At 51.5% G+C, this 26,606-nt stretch overlaps 1 protein-coding gene and 1 non-coding gene across 2 annotated transcripts in view; one reads left to right on the top strand and one right to left on the bottom strand.

The window, feature by feature from the left end:
- Window positions 1–661: 661 nt before the first annotated feature.
- The window catches only part of LOC141998578 (uncharacterized), a 31,450-nt gene continuing 5,505 nt past the window's right edge, over window positions 662–26,606 (bottom strand). The window contains 4 exon segments of the mRNA XM_074971448.1: window positions 662–4,430; window positions 23,151–23,250; window positions 23,516–23,661; window positions 26,469–26,474. Of these exon segments, the coding sequence (XP_074827549.1) occupies window positions 2,239–4,430; window positions 23,151–23,250; window positions 23,516–23,661; window positions 26,469–26,474 (2,444 nt within the window). The 3' untranslated portion in view covers window positions 662–2,238.
- TRNAD-GUC (transfer RNA aspartic acid (anticodon GUC)) lies at window positions 16,765–16,836 on the top strand. Its single transcript has one exon. It is a non-coding gene; the product is annotated as a tRNA-Asp (tRNA).

Below are 26,606 nucleotides of genomic sequence, written 5' to 3'. Positions count from 1 at the left end.
TTTCACTAGGAGGGTGGTGAAACACTGGAATGCGTTACCTAGGGAGGTGGTAGAATCTCCTTCCTTAGAAGTTTTTAAGGTCAGGCTTGACAAAGCCCTGGCTGGGACGATTTAATTGGGGATCGGTCCTGCTTTGAGCAGGTGGTTGGATTAGATGACCTCCTGAGGTCCCTTCCAACCCTCATATTCTAGGATTCTATGATCTATTAAGATTATAAAAACCAAGAATGCGCTTTTCTGTAGAATACCATGATAAAATCGAGTCTTCCAGACTAGTGATTTAAATCATGATTTAAATCAAATCCACCCTGCTGCATCGCTGTGTGAACAACAAACCCCTCCACGCTCTGCTCACACACAGCCACTAGCATTCAAACTCACTCCTGGCTGCACTGTACTGAGTGTGACTAGCCAGACACTCATGACGTTACTAAATGACTCAGCAACATCAGCCACTTTTCTACTCCCAGCCTTGCACCCCGGGAATCTGCATCTTGGACTGCTCAGTCTGTTCACTGTGCTGGACAAACTCAATAATTAGTGGGTCATCCCCCCACACAAAGGGGTCGGATTAGGTCATAGCCTTGTTCTCTCAAGTCTAATCCACCAAACACTTCAAGGAAAACACACAGGTCCAGACAAAACACTAAAATCAGTTTATTAACTGGAACAAGGAGGTTTTCAGGGATCACAAGGGAGAAAGATGTGAAAGGTCAGAACTAGTTAAATCTATACAATTAAAACATGCATTTTAAATCCTAAATTTTACCAATCTAAGGAAAATGCGAAGCAAGCAGGTTTTCGCACCCTGCTCGCTATTGCAAGCGGTTCACAGTTCTTCGTACCCAGGACGGATTTCCTTCCCGCCTTGGTGCGTCCTCCCCAGTCCAAGGCCTCTGTGGCCTTTCAAGGCATATCCTTGACTTCTGTAAAGATGGGAGAGGAGAGGTGAAAATGAAGGCAATTCTCCCTTCTGCTTTTATACCATTCTCTTCTTTGATATTCAAGCTCCAGCCAGGGGGCAGGCAACAATCAGTCTGTGGCCAAAGTAAGCATCCAGCCCTCCTTCTGGTGAATTGTAACTCTCTTGTTCACAGCTCCACAGCTGGTGAATGGCCAGCTAAGCAATTAATGGCCACTTAGCACCTAGCTGGTCTGCAGGTACCATTGTCTCTAAAGAGCTAGTCTGTGGGCGTTTTCCAGCTTTCCAGCATGTAACAAACGTACAGCAAACTCTCAGAGCTCCATGGACAGCGCTGAGAGACACATTTTAACAGGACAATAATATTCAGCAGATGATAACTTTTCCTAGGATACTTCACAAGACATACTTTGGAGAAGATTTATCCTTCTGTAAACGTGGTGACCATAAGAGTGTAGACCAGTGGTTCTTAAAAGTGTTTCATTGGCCCCCTCTTCTTTGTGCGTGTGGTTATTTACGCCCCCACCCTCACAAGCACCTATATGGCCACCCAGCTCTAAAGGCGGAGTCGTTGCTGGCGATGCGCCCAGCTCTGAAGGCCTCCAGTAGCAGCACAGAAGTAAGGGTGACCAAGTGAAAAGTGATATTCGTCAATATCGCTGTTCACAGCAGACTTATCACCCCATTGCAACCCTGACTTCTGCCCTGCTGCTCCACCTGGGTTTTGAGAGCCTGAGCATTTATCCCCACCTCCCAGATAGGCCAGTTCCTTCTTCAAGAGTCCCAGCCAGAGGTCACGCCTCCCTTGACATATTCCTGTGCCTCCATTGGGAGGACGTGCCCCACAGTTTGAGAATTACTCGTGTAGACAGTCACCGTTGCGATCGGAACCCAAGATGGTAACAGCTGCTCCTTTCTGTCTGCAGGATCCCCAGAGAAAATGTCCAAGCAGGAGAGAGGAACAGATCTCACTGATATTAACCTTGCAAAACACATTTCGGTGATTTCAGCTATAAACATTCCCTCCATCCTTCAGCCCCTAACCCCAGTGATTTCAAGGAGAGGGAGCTGGAACTGGGCAGGTGACATGGGCGATGGGTATAATCTCTGAATACAGGAACCCTTTGCATAAATTGTTAAGCTCTAAAAAGATATAGCTAAACATAGACCAAGACAGTTACCCCTCTTCCAAGTCTTTAACATGTTTACATTTCAAACTCTAGCTTCATGAAGGTGGAAACACTTTTAAAATCTCATTCTAAAAGTTGAATCTGAGTCAATTACATACAAGTTGCTTAACCCTTTCTTACCATGTGTCACAGAAATTTACATCTTGTGTGGATTCTTCCATGTTTAACGAGGTCTGACGTCCGTACGAAACTTTTCCCACAGTCCAAGCACTTGTGGGGTCTCTCTCCTGTGTGGATTGCCTGATGATAACCAAGGCCTGAACTCGAAGTGAAACTTTTCCCACAGTCCAAGCACTTGTGGGGTCTCTCTCCTGTGTGGCTTTTCTGATGATAACCAAGGCCTGAACTCGAAGTGAAACTTTTCCCACAGTCCAAGCACTTGTGGGGTCTCTCTCCTGTGTGGCTTTTCTGATGATAACCAAGGCCTGAACTCGAAGTGAAACTTTTCCCACAGTCCAAGCACTTGTGGGGTCTCTCTCCTGTGTGGCTTTTCTGATGATAACCAAGGCCTGATCTCGAAGTGAAACTTTTCCCACAGTCCAAGCACTTGTGGGGTCTTTCTCCACTGTGGATTCTCTGATGATAACCAAGGCCTGATCTCGAAGTGAAACTTTTCCCACAGTCCAAGCACTTGTGGGGTCTCTCTCCTGTGTGGATTGCCTGATGATAACCAAGGCCTGAACTCGAAGTGAAACTTTTCCCACAGTCCAAGCACTTGTGGGGTCTCTCTCCTGTGTGGCTTTTCTGATGATAACCAAGACCTGAACTCGAAATGAAACTTTTCCCACAGTCCAAGCACTTGTGGGGTCTCTCTCCTGTGTGGCTTTTCTGATGATAACCAAGGCCTGAACTCGAAGTGAAACTTTTTCCACAGTCCAAGCACTTGTGGGGTCTCTCTCCTGTGTGGCTTTTCTGATGATAACCAAGACCTGATCTTGAAGTAAAACTTTTCCCACAGTCCAAGCACTTGTGGGGTCTTTCTCCACTGTGGATTCTCTGATGGTTAACAAGGTTTGACCTCACTGTGAAACCTTTCCCACACTCCAAACACTTATGGGATCGTTCTCCTTTGTGAATTGTTTTATGTTTAAGAAGGTATGACTTCTGCATGAAAATTTTCCCACAGTCCAAGCACTTGTGGGGTCTCCCTGTATGGATTTTCTGATGATAACCAAGGGCTGATTTCCAAGTGAAACTTTTCCCACAGTCCAAGCACTTGTGGGGTCCTTCTCCTGTGTGGATTGCCTCATGATTAACAAGCTGTGACCGCCATGTGAAACTTTTCCCACAGTCCAAGCACTTATGGGGTCTTTCTCCTGTGTGGATTGCCTGATGATTAACAAGCTGTGACTTCCGCTTGAAAATTTTCCCACAGTCCAAGCACTTATGGGATCTTTCTCCTGTGTGGATTGCCTGATGTTTAGCAAGGGTTGACCTCACTGTGAAACTTTTCCCACAGTCCAAGCACTTGTGGGGTCTCTCTCCTGTGTGGCTTTTCTGATGATAACCAAGGCCTGAACTCGAAGTGAAACTTTTCCCACAGTCCAAGCACTTGTGGGGTCTCTCTCCTGTGTGGCTTTTCTGATGATAACCAAGGCCTGAACTCGAAGTGAAACTTTTCCCACAGTCCAAGCACTTGTGGGGTCTTTCTCCACTGTGGATTCTCTGATGATTAATAAGGTTTGACCTCACTGTGAAACTTTTCCCACACTCCAAACACTTATGGGATCTTTCTCTGTGAATTGTTTTATGTTTAAGAAGGCATGACTTCTGCATGAAACTTTTCCCACAGTCCAAGCACTTGTGGGGCTTCTCTCCTGTATGGATTGCCTGATGACGAAGAAGGACTGATGTCTGCTTGAAACTTTTCCCACAATCAAAGCAGTTGTGGGGTCTCTCTCCTGTGTGGACTGCCTGATGATCAGCAAGATCTGACTTGCATATGAAACTTTTCCCACAGTCCAAGCACTTGTGGGGTCTCTCTCCTGTGTGGATTGCCTGATGATCAGCAAGATCTGACTTGCACATGAAACTTTTCCTACAGTCCAAGCACTTGTGGGGTCTCTCTCCTGTGTGGCTTTTCTCATGTGAATTTAGTGCTGACTTTGAACTGAAACATTTCCCGCATTCAACACATTGAATGGGCTTGTCTACAGTGTGGCTTCTCCCATGGTTATTAAGATCTCTGCGCTTATTGAAGCTTTCCCCACTGTCCAAGCATTGAAATGGTATCTCTCCCGTATGGACTCTCTGATGTGTAACACGTTGTGATCTCACAATGAATCCTTTCCCACACTCAAGGCAGTGCCAGGGTGTCTCTTCCTTGGGATTTGTCTGCTGCTCTCTGGGATTCTCGTCTCCTCCCCCACCGTTAAGAGATTCATCCACTTTCTTCCTGGGTTGGTTTATCAGAAGCCTCTCTGACCTGTGCCAATTTCCCCAGGCTTCTCCCTGATTCCAGCAATGGGAAAAATTCCCTTCAGCTCTTCCCAGAAAGGTCCCCTGTGGTTCCACTTCCCCAGGAACTTCCTCATGACGATTCCCCTCCTTCTTCTCACTCGCTCGCTCAGCACCTGCTGGGAGAGACACAATCCAGAGAGGAGTTATTGTGCTGGGGAGAAAGAGGAATAGCACTGAGGGAAAAGCCAACACAAAGACTGAGCAATTGGATGCTGCCTCCACATCCCACCCTAACACTTACAAGGAAGGAGAGACAGGAAGGGTGGAATGGCGTGAGCAATATCTGCTGACCATAGCCCTGCTCTCGGTGAGATGAAGAAGAACTGAGGGCGTTACTCACATCATATTTTGGGATTCTCAACTTTTTCCTTCATTCCTAGATGGTTTCTCTGTCAGGCCTCACCTGTGCTGGTGCATCTCCGAAGCCTTCTGTCCTTGAAATCCTGGAGATCGGACACCCACAGCTCTTCCCCTCGTTCCAGCCGGGCGATAAGCTCAGGTTTGGGAATGGGAAATCCTGTGCAGAAGGTGAAATGAGTCCACATCAGGGTGCATGGAGCATTGGTGGAGGATTTGTCACAAAGGACGTTCCGTGAGTGGAACCTGTCCCTGTGCTCTCCTGGGGGAACGTGGAATCCAAGAGGATGGGAACAGGGTCACTCAGCCCCCTTGCGCAGAGGACGTTATCTGGGGAGGTGAGTTGAATTATTACTACACCCTCACTAGGCGTTCTCAGGATCTGTGCACTCTGGTGGCCTTGCTGACTCACACACAGGTCTGCACTTAAGCCGCTGCCTCTTTCTAAACCTGCAGAGTCCAGAGCTCTCCCCATGCCTGGAGCTATTCCCAAGGAGGGAGATGAACAGGGATTGTATGTGCAGCCAAGAAACAACACAGACAAGACAATGCGGATTTATGCCCCTTTGAAAGCTGGAGGGGTGGGGATGGTTTAGCTTGTCCATTGGGTTTTGCTCTCCCATGTCCCAGTGGAGAGGGCACCGAAATGCATGTATTTCTCACATGGCAGCTGTGCATTATGGAACCCATTCACCTCTGCTCTAACTGACCAGGGAAAAACCTGATCACATTAAGAGACGTAGACCCCACAGCTTCTAATAAGTGAGGGGACGGGAATCCCTTACCCAGCGAGGTCACCGTCTCGTAGTTCTCCTGCATGACGTCCCTGTAGAGGGCTCTCTGAGCGGGGTCCAGCAGAGCCCCCTGACCCTGGGTGAAATAAATAGCCACCTCCTCGAAGGTCACCGGCATCTGAAACACCAAGAGTCCCCCACTCAGCACCTGCTGCCCCAGCCACAATCCCACTACTCATGGGAAAGGAAAAAAAAACGTGAACCTGTGGGAGGGCCAGAGTAGCAAAATCCCACCCCCACCCTGTTCAGAGCAGCCAGGAGGATTCACGGAATGAAGAAGGTGAGAGCTCCCTGTCCGCCCCAGCACACGGAGCACGCCAGGATCTTCTCATTTCCCACACGCCTGCCAGCCACAGACTGATACAGCCCTGCCGAGGTGGTTATATCCTGCCTGAGAAATGGGGGAATGTCCCCTTCCCCTTTCCCTGCTACAATGGGCCTACTTAGTAAATCAGTAGGTTTATCAAACCCTGACTCCTCCCTCCCCCGCCCACCAGCTCCCTGAAAATCCCCTACCTGTGCTGGCTCCATCACAGCCATTTCTCTTCTCTGTCCCCTGGAAGACTGGCACATCTTTAGTGAAACGCGCTGGGGCGAGAGGGAGGTTACAGAAGGGGCTTCTGTCCATGTCACATCCCGATTCCCCCGAGACTCTTCAGACCCTCCCAGTAACAGCATCTCTGAGCCAAATGCAAAAAAAAGGGAAGAACCAAAAGGGCCACTTTGGGAGATTTCCCCCCATTGCAGTGTAAACCCCTCTCCCTTAGCAATAGCTGGAGCCCTCTGGTGGCATCACCTGAAGATTGAGCTGCCCTGGACTCCCCTGGCAGCCCCCAGGGACAGGCAGGAAGAGGCTGATCCCATTGGCCCATCCGCGCACCCCCCTGCCTCAGCCAGCAGTGACTCCGGTCTGACTCTGGTGTGGCTGAGATCTGAACCCTACAGGGAAATCAGACCAGGGCCCTGGGCAGCCCCCAACACTCAGGGCACACAGACCCCACCACCACAGGGGTATCTGACAATAACTGAGAGCCAGGTCTGCGTGTGTGTGTGGGGGGGTTGGGGCTGGGTTTTTTCCTTGTAGCCTCTGCACCCTGAGGGGTTAGTCCCCTGATCACTCCCAAAGCTGAAAAAAGCTTCTCTCCGCCCCTCCCACCTCGTGTCCCATGGGGCTGGAAGCTGCCTTGGCATCTCCCCCCGCCCGCCTCCCCACATCCCCCCTTTCCCTCGCTGTGCCCCCCACTCACGTCTTCCCCCATTCCCGACCTCGCTCCCCTCAGCCCCACAGTCCCCCGATCCTCCTCCATTGCCCCATCTTCCCTTCAGTGCACCCCTGCCCCCATCCCAGCCTGCCCCCGGCATCCCCTGCACCCGCCTCCGGCCCCTCTTTATCCTCCTCCCCCTGCAGCCCAGATGTGACGGGGGGGACCGCTGCAAGGGGGGGATGGGAGGGTCTCTCTTACCTTCCCTCCGAGTGGGGCCCCCCGGGGCAGGGGCCGGGCCGGGAAGGGGCCCTGGCCGGGCTGGGGGCTCTGCCCTGGGGGAGGCTCCCGGGGAGCAGCGGGAAGGGCCCGGCTGGAGGTTCCCCTCTCCCGGCCGCAGCCCGGGCTCCAGGCTCCCAGCACCAGCCGCCGGGGCTCGGGGATCTTGCCGGGAGCCTGGGAGCCAGAGTCCCCGCAGCGGCTGCGAGTCACTTCCTGCGGCCGGGCCTGAGCCCCGCGATCGCTCCCCCCAGAGCCGCCCCCCAGCCGCTCCTGGGTCCTAGCGATCAACTCAACTAAGGATCAGCATCCCTGTGCCCGGCCCCTGTTACACTCACAGGCTCCAAGGTCACAAGGGACCATCATGAGCATCTTGCCCAGGGGTTCTCACGACCAAATTTGGTGGCCTCAGAGTGTGGCCAGCAACTCTCGCTGGTGTCCGCTCTGACACTTTCCCCTATAATCCCAATTAACTTTACTAGAAACCAATAAATATGCACAGAGGTAAGAGGGGGGACACTCCTCCTAGTGTGGGGAACTTTTCTGGCTTTAACCAAGCAGAACCAAAGAAAGGTTCTGAGTCCTTTACCCAGAGGCCTGCATGACCCCTCCCCCGCCCTCCCGCTTCCACTCTGGACCAGTAACCCCAAGGCTGGGCCCAGGGCTCCTGAGGCGCTTGACCCCCAATCTTGTGATCACTCAGGACAAGTTTCCCCATTCTGGGGTGTTCTCCCCACTCTGGGTGCTTCCTTCATCAATGCACAGAGTTAAGAACAAATGCAATTTATTAAAAAGTAAGTAATACAAAAATAAGGAGAAAAATGGGAAAGATGAAAGGAAAACATGTCAGCCCGCTCTGTAGGGTGGAACCCCAAACAACCGTCTCTGGAATGCCAGGGCACTTCACAGTCTGTCCCTCCCACCTGCCAGGCCTCCTGACCAGGCCCGGGCTGTGCTCCAGGCATGCCCAGGGTTGGACACTAACTCTGGTGTTGGCCTCAGGCTCTAGGTAGTAGGATTCTTCTTCCTAGCGTCAGCTGCTTCCTGTCAGGGTTATGATCCCCCACCCAGTCTGGCCTGCAAGACCTCTTGGCTGAGGGCCTCTCCTTGCTCTGGGCCCTTTGCCCAGGGTCCCCTTCGCTCACTGCTCCCGGCTCCCAGCTGCTCCAGTTTCCCTCTGCATCCAGCCCAGCCCAGCCCTCCTCTCTCCTTAGCCCCTCCTGCTCTGCTCTGGCCCAGCCAGCTCCAGCTGACACAAAGGAAAAGACCTGGCTGCTGACTCTCTCATTGGCCTGCCTGCCCTGTCAATCAGCCTGACCTACAGCATTGCCCCCACCCTCCCTTGTCAGTCTCAGGATCTTCATTTCTCATTGGCCCTTCCCCTTTCTATTGGTGTTAGGAGACGGCCTAACCAATGGCCAACCCATTAAGTTTCAGTAAGGGGCCAACAACCCCCTTACTCCTATAAACATGAAAGTCATAATTTCTTTATTGGTAGTTAGTAAATCCGCTGCTGTGAAAAAGGGTATTTCTATGTTTGCTAAAAATTTTCACAACCTCTCAGCTAGCGACTCGGGTTGCCAATTTGGTAATTTTTTAAAAATGGACACTCAAGTCGGAGTGCTGCAACCTCCCCTGCCCCGCCTCTGCCCCCCAAGGTCCCATCCCTGCCCCACCTCTTCCCTCCAAGGCCCTGCTCCGACTCCACCTCTTCCTCCAAGGTCTACCCGCCCTCCACTTCTCTTTCCCCCTTCCCTGCCTCAGTCAGGAAGGGCTTGTCTGTGGAGCTGGGGCTGGGAGCTGCAGCTGCCCAGCGCAGGTAGGAGGCAGCCCCGGCTGAGTCGGCTCTGATGGGAGTGATGACCCAGTGCCTCCCCACCCACAGTAACTCGACTTTGGCTGTCCGGTCAGTAGATGTGATCGGACACTGTCAGGTCCCCTTTTCCACTGGACTTCATGGATGAAAACTGGGCACCTGGCCACCCTAACAGCACCCACTGTGCCAGAAGTGCTGGGAACGCGTCAGGGACAAGTTCTGCTTTCCGATGGTGGAGGAAGGAACCAGGGGGCAGGTGGGTTAGACTCAGTTCTGACCAGCAGGGAAGAATTCACTGGTCGAGATGAAATTACTGTAAAGTGGGTGCACAACTAAAGACTGCACTCAGAGTAGTTATTTATGGTCTGGTGTCAAACTGGGAGGGGAATGGTGCAGGGGAGGGGCAGGGGAGGGAGCAGCTCCAGGTGGCCTCCCTCGCTCTTTATGGGAAAGAGGGAGTGGAGGGGGCAGCCCAGCGGGGAACGGGGCCTAGATGGGGAGCAATTCACACAGAGCTTGTAGGGCAGCCCCGTTCCTGGGAGAGAGCTGCTGCTGGAGTTGGCAGAGCGGGCTCTCAGCTCCCCACAGTGCCCCTCCTAGGTCGGTGGAAGTGCTCCTGGTGAGGACACACCCCACCGACCCAAGGAGGATAGTGTGGACATCATCTACCGCAGTCATTACTGGAGTGGTTATAAGTCAACCTAATACAGGTCAGCTTAAGTTTGGAGCGTTGACGTACCCTTACAAGCAAAAGGATTTCTCTCCCCCAAAAGCTTTCAGCAGTCCATGCTCATTGGAAAGCCTTCCAGCTCGGACCACTCCCCCAGCTCAATGATGCTCCTATTGTCTTTCAAGGGATCTTGCTGCCCTGAGTAGAGATGGGGCCAGAACCCCTTTCCCCGCTTCTTGAACTCGGATCCTTTATACTTGAAAAGTCTTTGCTGCGTCATGGGGTCAGGGAACTCCGTGGCATAAGTGAGCTACACACTGCGCTACAGATGAAGTGCAAGTTTCTTTGTTTACCCCTTTCTTCCTGTTGGTGGAAATCTCAGAGAATCCTTTAAGACTCAAAATCAGGGGAAGAAATTTACCCATTTTCTTCTCAAGTGGCTAAACCGGCTTCACTTCTCGCCTCATTATTCGGCTGTATTAGTTACAAAAGTTTTAGCATCCTCATAAAAGAAAGAGAACGAAAGAGAAAACAACCTTCCGATGTACAAATGATCTGGACCAAATCTAGAAAAATCCGGGAAGCAATTTTTTACCAATAGATGGAAATGGGGCTATAAGATCTGAAGGTCCAACTGTGCTTTGAAGTTCATTGAGATTTCCCTGCCAACTCCAGGTCTGTGACACTTCCTTCTCCAGCCCTCCGGAGTCTGACTAAGATCATAGACATCAAAGCTGTGACTCCTAAGCATGGAGAGCCAGGGACAGGGTGGTATGTGACACCGTTGGAGATGGAGGGATAGAACGGAGGCAGGTTAAACTTTCCATGGCTGGGACAGAGGCTGCTGTGTGGAGAGAGGAGCGTGACAGTGAGAGGGGAAGGAGGGAATCTCTCGCACTCACCCCCTTGCCCTGAAATAGCACAGAAGTGAAAACACCACATTTTACTGTCCCTTCTCCCGCCTTTTTAGCATCTAGTTAATTCTGGCCCATAAGGGATAAAATGTACAAACACTAAATGCTTTTCAGCACGGCCTGGAGCAATGCGAGACTATCTGGGAATGAGACAACCTGGCCCCGAAGGGGGAACTCAGGGACTAGCAATCACTCTGCTAACGGGAGGTCGGGCGTCAGAAACTGTTCCCTGCAGGCTACGCAGCTGCACTGCAGGCTGTGGAGGGCCGTGGAGGCAGGCAGGGGGAGGAGCCTCTCCCCAGGCTTGGCCCAGGTCCACTGGAGCTGCTGAGGAGAGGAACCCCTCCCTCAGCCCGGCCCAGGACCACAGGAGCCGCCGTGGCTGGGGAAAGCTGCCTCTGACCTGGCCCCAAACTGCTCTGGTGAGAGAGGGCTGGGGGAGTCCTCTCTCCACTGCAGTCTGAACCCCAAACCCCTCATCCCCACTCCCAACCCCCACATGCCTAGCCAGAGCACTCACCCCTCCGCACCCCATCCCTTTGTCCCAGCCCTGAACCCCCTCTCACACGTCAACCTCCACATCCCCAGCCCCACCCCAGAGCCCGCACCTGAATCCAGAGCCCTCACCCCCCGCACCTCATCCCTGTCCCAGTCCTGAGCCAGTTCCCACACTCCAAATCCCTCGGCCCCACCCCACCCCATGAATTTTGTTCTGTGCACCAATATGGAGATGATGGGTCACATACTGGTGCGTAGAACCAAATTCATTCCGCACTTGGACGTAAAAACTGAGGGAACACTGGTCAGAACACATCAGATGCTGAGCGGGGTCCAGCAGAGCCCCCTGCCCCTGGGTGAAATACACAGCTACCTCCTCGAAGGTCACCGGCATCTGAAACAACAAGAGTCCCCCACTCAGCACCTGCTGCCCCTGCCACAATCCCACTAATCATGGCAAAGGAAGGAAAGAGTGAAGGGCCAGAGTAGCAGAATCCCACCCCCACCCTGCTCAGAGCAGCCAGGAGGCTTCAGCGGGTGGGAGAAGGTGAGAGCTCCCTGTCCCCCCCAGCACACCGAGCAGGGCATCCCTGACAGACACAGGCTGATATGGGAAGCAGAGCTCTGAGCCAGGGACAGGAATCCCAAGAGCTTCCCTTCATATTTCACGGCAGCCTCTGGCTAGCGGGTTCAGGCTCCAGCCCTGTGCAGGGGGGTTGTGTCCCGTTTTTGAAATGGGCAAAGGTCCCTCCCTCCCCATCAACAATGGGCCTACTCAGAAAATCAGCAGGTTTCTCACACCCTGTCTCCTCCCTTCCTCTCTGTTCCCCCGCCCAGCAGCTCCCTGAAAATCCCCTACCTGAGCTGGCTCCATCACAGCCATTTCCCTTCCCTGTCTCCTGGAAGACAGGCCGATCTGGAGAGAAATCTGGACGTGATTCCTCAGCCTGTTGGGGTGAGAGGGGCGATGGGGGAGGTTACAGAAGGGGCTGGAGTCCATGTTGCACCCCGATTCCCCCCAGGCTCTTTAGACCCTCCCAGTAACAGTATCTCTGAGCCAAATGTTAAAAGAAGAGCAGAATCAAAGGGGCCACTCTTGGGGATTGCCCCCCATTGCAGTGTAAACCCCTCTCCCTTAGCAATAGCCGGAGCCCTCTGATGACAACACCTGAAGAATGAGCTGCCCTGTTCTCCTCTGGCAGCCCCTGGGGACAACCAGGCACAGACTGATCTCATTGGCCCATCCGTACTCACCCCCTGCCAGAGCCAGCAGTGACTCTGGTCTGATACCGGTGTGGCTGAAGTCTAAAACCTGCCTGGAAATCAGACCAAGACCTAGGGCAGCCCTGAACACTCAAGAATCAGAGCCCCAAAGTTCATGAGTTTGTCTCTTTTAAAAAAAATCCAATGGAAGCTGGGAGCAGTGTGTGTGCGGGAAGGGAGGGGGTTGCCCGTGGATATTTCCCTTGTAACTAGGCTCTGCCAGGGAAATGTAATTTGGACAGCCAGCATTGTCTGTTACCCCTGTCGTACATGGGGATGGTCATGTCGGTGTCTGTGAGTGTGATGCTCACAAAGGTGTGAGGCACAGTCTGGCAGGTGTAACAAAAATATACTAAGCTCACTTCACACATTGTCATGCTGTGTCTCAGCACAGGGCTGATCTTGCTCCACAGCATCCAGAAGTAGGGAGGGGCGGTTACCAGACATGCTCTGTATTTGTTTCCAAAGCTGCATCGGATGTTTTCACTGGGCACATGACACCTGGCCCGGCCGCTCCCGCTTTACTCATCTGAGAGCTGAGGCAATCAGAGCGTGGACAGGAGACAGGTGTTTAGGGCAGTCACCGTCTCCATGCTCTGGAACGGCTCTGAATGAAGCCAGGGAGGACTCTGGTGCAGTGTCTACCCCTCAGGGCACACTCTCACCAGGGCAAGAGCCCAAAGGAGTCTTTATAGTTCTCTCCCATGGGACAAGAGTGCGCCATTTGGGCTATGTTCCTTACAAACGGGATCACCGAGCAGCCAGGCCAACAGTCTCCGTGCTCACAGCAGGATCTACCAGGACACTATCCGACCTTCACCCTCCTGCTCACGAAGCATGTCCTGTCCTTTGCAGGAAGCAGCAGAGGAGCGAGATCACCTTACATTTTCACCTCAACCCATCTACTGAAATTCTGTCAGGCCAAAGCTGTGAAATATCGTAATGGCGTTTCTACACAAGGCAACACTCAGAAGATGAGATGAGCGCCCCACTGTTTCGCTCCTTCTCTTTGGACTTGAAACATCGCATGTGCATTACACCTGGACTATACAAAACTTAAAAATGTTCAAGAAGTGATCAAAGACCTGATGATTTGTAGTGTTTGGGGGAAAGTCTCTGTCTGGCTGTCCTGACTGCCAATGTCAAAATTAAGGCCACCTTACTTCTGACTGAGGGCGTCCACACAGGGGTTTAAAGCTCTGAAATTCATGTGGATTAACTTCACACCTTTAACAGCAGACCACGCAGACAAGCCCTGAAGAAGTAAATGGAAGGAAATACGAGAAATTGGTGAGAGGGGCTGGAGGATATAGATATTCAGACCTGTCTGTAAAGGCCTATACTCTAAGAATTTAGGTGTATTCTTATCACTTGGCTAGTTATAGAGGTATAAAAGAAAGAATCAAAATCACTGTCTGCCGGTGTAAGGGCCTTCTCTCACTGTGACAGTCTGAGGCCCTGTTCTTAGGCTAAGATCTTTGGCTAAGCAGCAAAGGCAGCCATAAGCTGGGACCCGAACGGTCACATCCTCACACTCCAACCTAGTCACATTGAAATCAGGTGCTATTGGGCTGTTAGGAATACAATCCTGTCCTGATAATGGCCATCGCCTCCAGAGAAAGGGAAGTAACTAGAAGATGTAAAAGGAAACTTAATTTGATAGCATCCTGTCTGGCAAGAACTCCCTTATCAATAGCTGGATGTGAAATCCTCATTTCTGTGTTTGTTCTATCACTGTAGTCCCCATTTCCCTATTGTTTGTCTGCATAATCTCTGTCTGGTTCTGTGATTGTTCCTGTCTGCTGTATAATTAATTTTGCTGGGTGTAAACTAATTAAGATGGTGGGATATAATTGGTTAAATAATCATGTTACAATATGTTAGGACTGGTTCGTTAAATTTCAGGAAAATGATTGGTTAAGGTATAGCTAAGCAGAACTCAAGTTTTACTATATAGTCTGCAGTCAATCAGGAAGTGGGGGTGTGTGTGTGGGGGGAATGGGAACAGGGAATGGGGGTGGGGAAATAGGAATCATGTTTTGCTAAGGGGGGGGAAAATGGGAACAGGGACACAGGTAAGGCTCTGTGGTGTCAGAGCTGGGAAGGGGGACACTAAGGAAGGAAACTGGAATCATGCTTGCTGGAAGTTCACCCCACTAAACATCGAATTGTGTGCACCTTTGGACTTTGGGTATTGTTGCTCTCTGTTCATGTGCGAAGGACCAGGGAAGTCGCAAAAACAGAGCAGAGGCAAAGTACCTTCCTTTCCCCAAAAAGTAAACAAGGTGAGGTCAGCACGGTGTCCCCTGACCTCACCAATGCAAAGGAGAAACAGAGCAATTTGTTTTAAAAATTCTTTGACTTTGGCTGTACAAATCAGTACACGTGTCACAACGAAGAACATCCCTGAAATGGATCACAACAAAAAAGAGAAAACATAGGGAATGAGAAGCATAAACAATGTGATAGAAAAATCCACATCAATGCATACAATCAGTGAAGTCATAGGAAAGTCAAGTGGGCACTTCAGAGTGTGCAGGATGGGGGGTTACTTACAGAAACAAGGTTTCCAAATGAATTTTCAATTTTAAGTGGTGGTGGGGAATCACATGTTCCTGGAAGTGCAAAGTGGCATCGAATGTTACAGGATTGTACAACCATTCTAGATATCCTTTGGAAGGGGTAGCAGTAAAACTAGGAAGCTAGTACACCCCAAAGGCTCAGACACAAAAAGGTAATAAAAGAAAAACAAAATGTATTTATTTCTTTATTTAAATTGTAGACTTTTGGGTGCATAACTCACGGGGTTTGAATTTTTGGGGTTGTCAGTCTATCTTGGGGATGTATATCTAACCTTGATAAAAAAAAAACAAACAAAAACACCCCACAGAAATTTATTTTTGAGAAGCATTTTATACGAGATGCTCTAAGGCCCTTAGGAACTGATTTTTAAAATGATTTAGGCCACTAGTCGCATATTTCAAAACATCTAGCTGCCTTCAACCTTGAAACTTTTGTCTGTTAGTGAACATTTGGGAACTAAGTTCTAGACACAAATGGGACATGAGAAAAAACACTAGGGTGCTGGACAGAGAGACAAAATAACAATTGGCGAAAGCAAAGGAAATTGAAGGAGTTTTCAGACCAGCCCATGGAATCAGTCAGCACTGAACTCAAATTACAACACTGCAATAGACCCTGAGATGTGACTGCTGAAGCTCCTCGCAACTATTAATATTTCCCATGATTATTTGCCATTAAAAATATGAATTCCATGGCACAAAGATGTCCACCCGCACAACGCTAATGAAGTGTAGGATGAAGAGCTCAGAGTAATAAAAGGAATATTTTCAGAAGGAACTAATGTAAAGGAGTGAAACTGCCCAGACTGGATTCCAAGAGGAGTCAAACTCAGAGGGACAGGGGCTAGGACACACGGATGAAGCGCTGGGCGGCTTTACGCAAGACACAGGAACTGAGACCCGGATTCTTTTAAACACTCGAAGCACAGATCTGGGAGGGGTCTGTAAATATTTCAATGGATCAAGTCTCCTTTAGCACCTCAGTAACATACAGGGGGGAGAGCGGCCCTGTCCAGGCTCTGCGAGGCACTGAGCCTTTAAGGACACGGCCCTGGGAGCGAAGATCCTTGGAAAGGGGGGAGAAAAAGCCCCCCCAGGGGGGAACTTTTATCCCCTCTGTCCCCGATCCCTGTCCACCGCACGTGTCGCTGTCCCAGCCTCCTGCATGGCCCGGGCTGGCTCCCCCGCCCCTCTGCAGCTGGCTCAGCCCATCTGGGGGAATTTTTATCCCCCCGCCCCCCTCATTCCTGGATTTGCCCCCGCCCCGCACACGCCGGGAGCTGGCGGCAGCTTTCCCGGGCCCGGGGCAGGGAATCGCAGCCAGCTCCGCGGGGAGCAGCCCGGGGCCAAACCCGCCCCCAGCAGCCCGGGGGTGACGGGGGGGGTGTCGGATCTCTCTTACCTTCCCTCCGAGCGGGGCCCCCCGGGGCAGGGCCGGGCCGGGAAGGGGCCCTGGCCGGGCTGGGGGCTCTGCCCTGGGAGAGGCTCCCGGGGAGCAGCGGGCAGGGCCCGGCTGGAGGTTCCCCTCTCCCGGCTGCAGCCCGGGCTCCGGGCTCCCAGCACCAGCCGCCGGGGCTCGGGGATCTCACCGGGAGCCTGGGAGCCGGAGTCCCCGCAGCGGCTGCGAGTCACTTCCTGGGCCGGGCCTGAGCCCCGCGATCGCTCCCCCCAGAGCCGCCCCCCAGCCGCTCCTGGGTCCTAGCGATCAGCCCACCGCACTAGGCTTCGGCTCTCTCTGTCCGGCTTATTGCACTCGCAGGCTTTGAGGTCAGAAGGGCCCCTCATGGGTGTAAAACGCAACAATTTTATAAATCACTTCCTCGTTAGTATGGTGGTGAGTATCCCCGCCTGTCACGCGGGAGACCGGGGTTCGATTCCCCGACGGGGAGGAAAAAGTCTTTTTGATGGAACAAAGAAGCAATGATCTCAAGTTGCACTGTGGGCGGTTTAGGTTGGATATTAGCAAGCACTATTTCACTGGGAGGGCGGTGAAGCACTGGAAGGGGTTCCCTAGGGAGGTGGTGGAATCTCCTTCCTTAGAGGTTTTTAAAGCCTGGCTTGGCAAAACCAATAAATATGCACTTAGCTAAGGGGTGGGGAGGAACTATTGTGGGGAGCTTTCCTGGCTTATACACACACCCCCCCCCCCCCCCCCCGTGGACTCTAATAGCAGAAGGATCTAAGTCCTCGCTCCCACTCCCTTCACCCAGATGCCCGCCTGACCTCAAGGACTAGTCCCCAAAACTCTGATGATGCTGGACCCAGGATTCCTGAGGGGACTTCACCCCCAATCTTGTTGCGATCACTGAGGACGGAGACTAGGGCGTCCCCACTCCAGGGTGCTCTCCTCGCTTTGGATTCTTCCCGGACCACTGCATTGAGTTCAGAACAAATACAATTTATTAAACAGCAAGTAATAAAAAAAATAAGGAAAAAATGGGAAAGGCGAAAGGAAAACATGTCACCCCGCTCTGTGAGCAGGGCCGGATTAACCCTCCTGTGGGCCGGGTCTATTAGATTTTATGGGGCCCTCTTGGCTGGGGGTATCTCGCTGCTCTAGGGTCTAGGCTCTAGGGCCCCCCTCGCTCTCCCCAGCTGCTCACTGCACCCAGCTCCGGACTGCTCCAGCTTCCCTCTGGCTCAGCGCTGCTGCTCTAGGCGCCGACTTCCCCTCTGGCAGGTGGATGCTCGACCTCCCTCCTCCCCCACCCCTTGCCCCAAGCCCCCGCCCGACTCTCACATTCTCCTGCAGGCAGCTGCAGCTCACGCCAAGGGTGGCACCCCAGGCCCCGACTCCCTCATTGGCTGCCTGCCCTGTCAATGGGGCTGACCTAGAGCATTGGCCTCTCCCCATTGGCACTGGTGACTAGTCTCAGGTTCTTCATTTCTCATTGGCCCTTCCCCTGTTTTTTGGTACTGGGAGAGGGCCACTCAAAACCCCCCCCCCCGCCCACTAAGTTTCAATGGGGGGCCAACAGTCCCCTTACCCACAGACACATCAAAATCATTGTAATTTATTTATTGCTAGCTAGTAAGTTTGCTGCTGGGAAAAGTGATCTTTGTATGTTTGTTAATATTTTTCACAGCCTCTCAGCTAGCGACTTGCGTTGCCAACCAGGTAATATTTAAAACCAGACACTACACCAGGAGTGCCGGAACTTCTTCTGCCCCAACATTTCCCCACGAGCCCCTGCCCTGAGCCCCCGCCGCACCCTGCACCCCCGTGCACCCCCAACCCCCTGCCCTGAGCCCCTGCCTGCACCTCGCACCCTTACTGCACCCCAACCCACTGCCCTGAGCCCCTTGCTGCACCCTACACCCCTCCTGTACCCCAACCCCCTGCCCTGAGCTCCCTCCTGCAGTCTGCACCCCTCCTGCATCCCTGCCCTGAGTCTCCTCCTGCACATTGCACCCCTTCCCACACCCCGCACTCCCTCCCGCACCCCAACCCCCTGCGCTGGCCCTGCATACAATTTCCCCACCCTGATGTGGCCCTCGGACCAAAAGGTTTGCCCACCCCTGAACTAGACTTTGGGTGTCCGGTCAGTAGATCTGATCAGACACTGTCAGGTTCCCTTTTTAACTGGACTTTCCAGTCGAAAACTGGGCACCTGGCCACCGTAACAGCACCCAATGTGCAATAAATGTTGGGAATGCATCGGGGACAACTTTGGCTTTCCAAAGTTGAGGGAAGGAACCAGGGGGCAGCCGGGTTAGACTCGGCTCTGACCAGCAGGGACGAATTCATTGGTCTAGATGAAATTACTATAAGGTGGGTGCACAACTGGTTGAAAGACTGTACTCCGAGACAGAGTAGTTATCAATGGTCTGGTGTCAAACTGGGAGGGGAATGGTGCGGGAGGGGAGAAGCCCCATGTGGCTTCCCCTGCTCTTTACTGGGAACAGGGAGCATAGGCGCCAACTTCCCTGCTTTCCTCTGGGTGCTTGAACCCCCGTCTGCACCTGGCCCTGCCCCCACTCCACCCCTTCCATGAGGCCCCACCCCTACCCCACCTCTTCCCACCCCTACCCTGTCTCCATTCCAACCCCTTCCCCAAAGTCCCCACCCTGGCCCTGCCTCTTCCCCGCCTCCTCCCCTGAGTGCACCATGTTCCCGCTCCTCCCCACCCTCCCAGGGCATGCTAACGCCACCAAACAGCTGTTTGGCAGTGGTCGGGTGGGAAGCGCTGGAGGTAGGTGGAGGAGCAGGGACGCGGCGTGCTCAGGGCGGGAGGAGGAGGAGGAGGTGGGGAAGGGGAGAGGGAAGCTTGGCTGCCAGTGGGTGCAGATTTTTCCCTGGGGGTGCTCCAGCGCCCAAGGAGTCGGCACCTATGAGAGGGAGTGTGTGTTGTGGGGGACAGAGAACATGGAGTGGGAGAGGGGCAGCCCACCCAGAGCTTGTGGGGAAGCCAGGCTCCTGGGAGGGAGCAACCACTGGGGCTGAGAGATCAGGCTCTCCGCTCCGCACACGATGCCTTTTAGGTCGGCGGAAGTGCTCCTGGTGAGGTCAGGCCCCCCACCCCAAGGAAGGTAGTGTGGACATTGCTTACTGCAGTAATTCCTGTGGTGGCTCAAAGTCAACCTAATAGAGCTCGACTTAGGTTTGGTGTATAGATGTCCCCTTACAAGCAAAAGGATTTCTCTCACCCAAGAGCTTTCAGGAGTCCATGCTCACTGGAAAGCCTTCCAGCTCGGACCACTCCTCAACAATGCTCCTATTGTCTTTCAAGCGATCCTGCTTCGCAAGTCACTTCCTGCTGCCCAGGCTGAGTCCAGCCAATGATCGCTCCCCCAGCCACTCCTGGGTCCTAGCGATAAACCCATCGCATTGCAGCCCCCTGTCCCAGACCCTGCCCCCTGGAGACCCACCACCCCTGGGCTCGGGGAGCTTCTCCCAGCATTAAGGGGACATCCCGCATAGAAACTTCTCCTGTCAGAATTCAGTCTTGTTTGCAGCCTCCCTGCAGGACAAACCCGGACTGCGGGCTGATCAGCTCCTCTGTGGCAAACTTCTCTCCACATCGGGCTCACTAGGGCCTTGCTCTAACCTGCCTCCCTGGTCACAGGCTACTGGCACTAATGCAAAATGTCTGGTTGTCTCAGCTGGCTGGGCCAGATTTGTAGGGGAGAGAAAGAGAAGGTAAAAGGAGAGAGAGCAGACGGGGGAGGGAGGGTGGCATAGTAGTTTAGACCAGTGGGAAGGAAACAGATGCGTGAGGGGAAGGCTGGCAGCAGAATCTCAAGTCTCACATCCCAGGGGGAGTTCAAGATTTAGCCTAAGACGGAGGAGTTGAGGATGTCGGCTGGTTCCCCTTCACTGGTTTGCCCTGCTTAGCTTGCCTTTCAGGATCAGGATGATGAAAGCCCAACGGTGCCATGCTGGGTCCCAGGAGACAGCAGGTGTGAGACATACCCCAGGGTACAATCGGGACTGTTGAACTGCTGAATTCTGCATCCCAGGGCATGTTTTACACTGCTGCCCTGTGCGAACAACAAACCCCTCCACGCTCTGCTCACACACGGCCACCAGCCTTCAAAGTCACTCCTGGCTGCACTGTACTGAGTGCGACTAGCCAGACACTCATGAAGTTACTAAACAACATAAAAAGAAAAGGAGTACTTGTGGCACCTTAGAGACTAACCAATTTATCTGAGCATAAGCTTTCGTGAGCTACAGCTCACTTCATCGGATGCATACTGTGGAAAGTGTAGAAGATCTTTTTATACACACAAAGCATGAAAAAATACCTCCCCCCACCCCACTCTCCTGCCGGTAATAGCTTATCTAAAGTGATCACTCTCCTTACAATGTGTATGATAATCAAGTTGTGCCATTTCCAGCACAAATCCAGGTTTACTCTCTCCCCCCCACCCACCACAAACCCACTCTCCTGTTGGTAATAGCTTATCTAAAGTGACCACTCTCCTTACAATGTGTATGATAATCAAGCTGGGAGTTCTTGTTAAACCCTGGATTTGTGCTGGAAATGGCCCACCTTGATTATCATACACATTGCAAGGACAGTGGTCACTTTAGATAAGCTATTACCAACAGGAGAGTGGGTTTGTGGGGTGGGGGGGAGAGAAAACCTGGATTTGTGCTGGAAATGGCCCAACTTGATTATCATACACATGTAAGGAGAGTGATCACTTTAGATAAGCTATAACCGGCAGGAGAGTGGGGTGGGGGGAGATATTTTTTCATGCTTTGTGCGTATAAAAAGATCTTCTACACTTTCCACAGTATGCATCCGATGAAGTGAGCTGTAGCTCACGAAAGCTTATGCTCAAATAAATTGGTTAGTCTCTAAGGTGCCACAAGTCCTCCTTTTCTTTTAGCGAATACAGACTAACACGGCTGCTACTCTGAAACCTAAACAACATAGAAACATCAGCCAGTTTTCTACTCCCAGCCTTGCACCCCTTGCATCTTGGATTGCTCAGTCTGTTCACTGTGCTGGACAAACTCAATAATTTGTGGGTCATCCCCACAAAGGGGCCTGATTAGCCACAGCCTTGTTCTCTCAAGTCAAATCCCCCAAACACTTCAATGAAAACACACAGCTCCAGACAAAACACCAAAAGCAGTTTATTAACTTGAGCAAGGGGGATTTTCAGGGATTACAAGGGAGAAAGATGTAAAAGATCACAACTAGTTAAAAAAATAACATTTAAAAATGCATTTTAAATCCTAAATTTTACCAAGCTAAGGAAACAGGTTTTCCCACCTCACCTGCTGTTGCAGGCAGTTCACAGTTCTTAGTACCCAGGCTGGATTTCCTTCCAGTCTTGATCCACCCTCCCCAGTCCAATGCCCCTGTTGCCTTTCAAGCCTCTTGTTTCCTTCTGTCAAAATGGGAGAGGAGGGGTAAAAATGGAGGCAATTCTCCCTTGTTCTTTTGTACCACTCTCCTTTTTGAGGTTTACCCACCCCCAGCTGAGAGGCAGGAGACAGTCAGTCTGAGGCCTAAGTGAACTACCAGCCTTTGCAACTCTCTTGTTCACAACTCACCTGCTGGTGAATGGCCAGCTAAGCAATTAATGGCACCTAGCTGCTGTGCCAGTACCATTGTCCCTGAGGAGCTAGTCTGTGGGCGTTTTCCAGCTTTCCAGCATGTAACAAACATACAGCAAACTCTCAGAGCTCCATGGACAGCGCTGATAGACACATTTTAACAGGACAATAATATTCTGCAGACGATGGCTTTTCCTAGGATACTTCACAAGACGTACTTTGGAGAAGATTTATCATTTTGTAAACATGGTGACCATAAGAGTGTAGACCAGTGGTTCTCAAATGTTTCATTGGGCCCCCCCTTCTTTGGGTGTGTTGTCATTTAGGCCCCCCGCCCTCACAAGCACATATATGGCCACCCAGCTCTAAAGGCAGAGTCGCTGCTGGGGAGGCGCCCAGCTCTGAAGGCCTCCAGCAGCAGCACAGAAGTAAGGGTGACCAAGTGAAAAGTGATATTCGTCAATATCGCTGTTCACAGCAGACTTATCACCCCATTGCCACCCTGATTTCTCTGCTGCTGCTCCACCTGGGTTTTGAGAGCCTGAGCATTTATCCCCACCTCCCACATAGGCCTTTCCTTCTTCATCAGCCCCAGCCACCTGGGACCCACAGCCAGTGCTCTTTAAAGAAAACCCAAACAACCCACAGAGGTCACGCCTCTCTTGACACATTCCTCTGCCTCCCTTCGGAGGCCTGCCCCATAGTTTGAGAATTGCTAGTGTAGACAGTCACCATTGGGATTGGTAGCCAAGATGGTAACACCTGCTCTTTTCTGTGTCTGGGATCCCCAGAGAAAATGTCCAAGCATGAGAGCAGAATAGATCCCATTAACATTAACCTTGCAAAACACATTTTGGGGATTTCAGCTATAAACATTCCCTCCATCCTTCAGCCCCTACCCGCAGCAATTTCAATGAGACTGGGCTAGAATTGGGCAGGTGGCATGGGCGACGGGTATAATCTCTGAATTATTGATATCTGAATTAACAGAATACAGGAACCCTTAGGATAAATTGTTAACCTCTAACAAGATATAGCTAAACATAGACCACTACAGTTACCCCTCTTCTTCCAAGTGTTTAACAATACACGCTTACATTTCAAACTCTAGCTTATCTAAAGTGGACACACTTTTAAAATATCTCTCTAAAGGTTAAATCTGAATCAATTACATGCAAGTTGCTTAACACTTTCTTGCAATGTGTGACAGAAGTTTAGATCCTGTGTGGATTCTCCCATGTTTAATGAGGTATGATCTCTGTGTGAAACTTTTCCCACAGTCCAAGCACTTAGAATATCAGGGTTGGAAGGGACCTCAGGAGGTCATCTAGTCCAACTCCCTGCTCAAAGCAGGACCAATCTCCAATTTTTGCCCCAGATCCCTAAATAGCCCCCTCAAGGATTGAACTCACAACCCTGGGTTTAGCAGGCCAATAGCACTGAGCTATCCCCCTACTCCCCCAAAATGAATCTGGCAGTGGTGGGATTCGAAGCCACGCCACCAAAGAGACTGGAGCCTTAATCCAGTGCCTTAGACCGCTCGGCCACGCTACCTTCTGGGGGGGTCTCTCTCCTGTATGGATTGCCTGATGTTTAACAAGGTCTGACCTCTGTACGAAACTTTTCCCTCAGTCCAAGCACTTGTGGGGTCTCTCTCCTGTGTGGATTGCCCGATGTTTAACAAGGTGTAGGAGGGGAACTGTGTGTGTGTGGTGGGGGAAAGGCCCAGCTGGCATTCCCAGCAGGAATGGGGAGGGGAGAAGCTCCAGGTGGCTTCCCCGGCTCTTTCCATGGAATGGAGTATAGAGGGGGGCAGCTCACCCAGAGCCTGTGGGGCAGCCAGGCTCCCGGGAGGGACCTGCCGCTGGCACTAAGAGACCAGGCTCTCAGCTCCTCCCATGGCCCCTCTTAGGTCAATGGAAGCGCTCGCTCCTCATGAGGATGCACACCACCGACCCAAGGAGGATAGTGTGGGCATTGGCTACCGCAGTCATTACGGTTGTGGCTGTAAATCAACCTAATATGAGTTAAGTTAGGTTTGGCGCACAAGCAAAAGGATTTCTCTCACCCAAAAGCATTCAGCAGCCCGAACTCACTGGAAAATCCTCCAGCCAGGATCACTCCCCCCCCAAGTTCAATGATGCACTTTCAAGGTATCTTGCTGCCATGAATTGAAATAGGGGAGGGGAGATGACCAGAGGCCTTTTTTCCTCCTTCTCATACTCCGATCCTTTTTACTGGAAAAGTCTTTGCTGGGTCATGGGGTCAGGCAACTCCATGGCGTGCAAGAGCTCCACACTGTGCCACAGCTGAATTGTAAATTTCTTTGTTTACCCCCCTTCTTCCTATTGGTGGACGGCCAGATAATAGATTTCTAACACCAATGGTCAATCCTTAGTCATCGCTGAGGAGTGAGTCTGTGGGCGTTCCCCAGAATGACGACATATTTCAGTAACAAGTAGGGTTACTATATGTCCGGGTTTTCCCAGACAGAGCCTCACGAGCGGGGTTTTCCCATAACAGCAAATGTCTGGGGGGTTTTACAGAGCAGATGCACTGCAGCTCAGAACCAGCCCTAATTGGTCAGCTTCCCAACGGGTCCATGCCCCTGCACCCACAACTCATTGTTCCATTCCCCAGCGTCTACAGCTGATTGATTGCTGCCGGATCCCACCCACGGAGGCCCTAGCTCCCAGCCTAGGGGAGGAGTCCCACAGGTAGGCGCTGACTGACAGCTGTCGCTGCGTTCTGGGCTTGTGCCAGTGCCCTGCCACTGTGACCAACGCTGCCCTCACCTTGTGAGTACCCCCACCGCACCCCCTCCAGCACTCCTCACTCTGCCCCCCCAGACCTCCATCCCCCCCAGTTCCCACTCCTCATCAGTGTTCCCTTTTTGGGCACCTGGAATATGCTCACCCTAGTAACAAACATGGAGTGAAAACTCAGCATTCTACATGCACTGGTCTTACACACATTTCACTGGCACAATATTCAACAGATCACGAGTTTTCCAATGATCCCTCACCGGGCATACATTGTTCACAATACAGTATAACTGTGTAGTGGTGAACATGGGGCACCAGGGGTTTAGTCACAAGAGGGATGAGTGTGGGATGAATGGGGCAAAGAGAGTCTCTGTCATCCCAACTCAGGACACGGCGGTACATGGGGAGGGGGTGACCAGCTGGGCTGTCAGGTTCCTCATCTCCCTCTGGCCTCATCGATGGGGGTTGGCCTGGCTTCAAGGCTGCCTCAGTCTATTGACATCCTCTGCTCCCTTCTTCCCTGTGCCCAAACTCGGCATCTCAGCAATAGGGAGATGCTGACTCCCTCCCCTATCATTTTTGGGGTGTCATTCATGGTCCTTTAGGTTTCAGGGGCAGCTTCACATGAAACTGACAAGCCAAGTGTAGTCACTCTGTGGCTGTGATGCAGTGAGTTCACAGCCTCAGCCATTTGGCTCTCAGGAGCAAATCCAGCAGTTTCCCAGCTCTGTTATTCCTGTCTTCTTCCTCTCCTAGCAGTATCTCACATCACTGCAGGGATCAGGCAGTAACTTTATTCTCCATTTCAGTCTCTGCGTCTTGCACTCTGAATCTAGCTCACACCATCCATGTCTGTGCTGAGATATTGATCTCTCTCATTCTTTAAACCACACAAAAATATCTCCTGACAAAGCATTAGATAAAAATTAAAATTAAATGTAAAAAAGGACTATTCCAACAAAAGATCATTTGTTTCCTGAAGTCCTCAATAAATCTGAGCGACATCCTGTCCAACTAAACTAATATCAAAGTATGTGACCTCATGGCCTTCACGAAGAGAGGAAAACCCACAGTCCAGGGTGGGCTATGAAACACTTTCACATTCATAAAGTGAAATCTCAAAGAATCCTTTAAGGCTCAAAATCAGGAAAATAAATGTACCCATTTTCTTCTGTAGTGGCTAAACCGGCTTCACTTCTCATCTCATTATTCGGTTGTATTAGTTGCATCATTATAATAAAAGAAAGAGAAAGAAAGAAAAATCTTCCCATCTACAAATGATCTGGACTAAGCCTAGAAAAAATCAGGAAGCAATTTTACCAATAGATGGAAACAGGGCTATAAGATCTGAAAGGTCAAACTGTGCTTTGAGGTTCATTGGGATTTCCCCACCCACTCCCAGGTCTGGGACACTTTCTTCCCAAGCCCTCAGGAGTCTGACTTAGGATCACAGACATCAAAACTGTGATTCCAAAGCATGGAGAGCCATGGACACGATGCTAAGTGACACTGGGATGCGGAGGGGTAGAATTGGGTCAGGATAAAACTCTGCATTGCTGAGACGGAGGCTGATGTGTTGAGAGTGGAGTGCGACAGTGATGGGGGAAGGAGGGAAACCCTCGGACTCACTCCATCGCCCTGAAATAGCACAGAAGGTAAAACACCACATTTCACTGTCCCTGCTCCCATTCTTTTAGCATCTAGTTAATTCTGCTCCATAAGGGAGAAAATGAACAAAAACTAAATGCTTTTCAGCATGGCCCGGAGTAATGTGAGACTATCTGGGAATGAGACAATCTGGCCCCAAAGACGAAACTCAGGGACTAATGATCACTCTCCTAATGGGAGAGAGTTAGAACACATAAGTAAGCAGTCAAGG

Source organism: Natator depressus, chromosome 14, assembly GCF_965152275.1.
Source record: "Natator depressus isolate rNatDep1 chromosome 14, rNatDep2.hap1, whole genome shotgun sequence".
NCBI classification, from domain to species: Eukaryota; Metazoa; Chordata; order Testudines; family Cheloniidae; genus Natator; species Natator depressus.
Note: the sequence above shows the minus strand (reverse complement) of the source record. Positions and strands in the feature narration are given on the sequence as shown.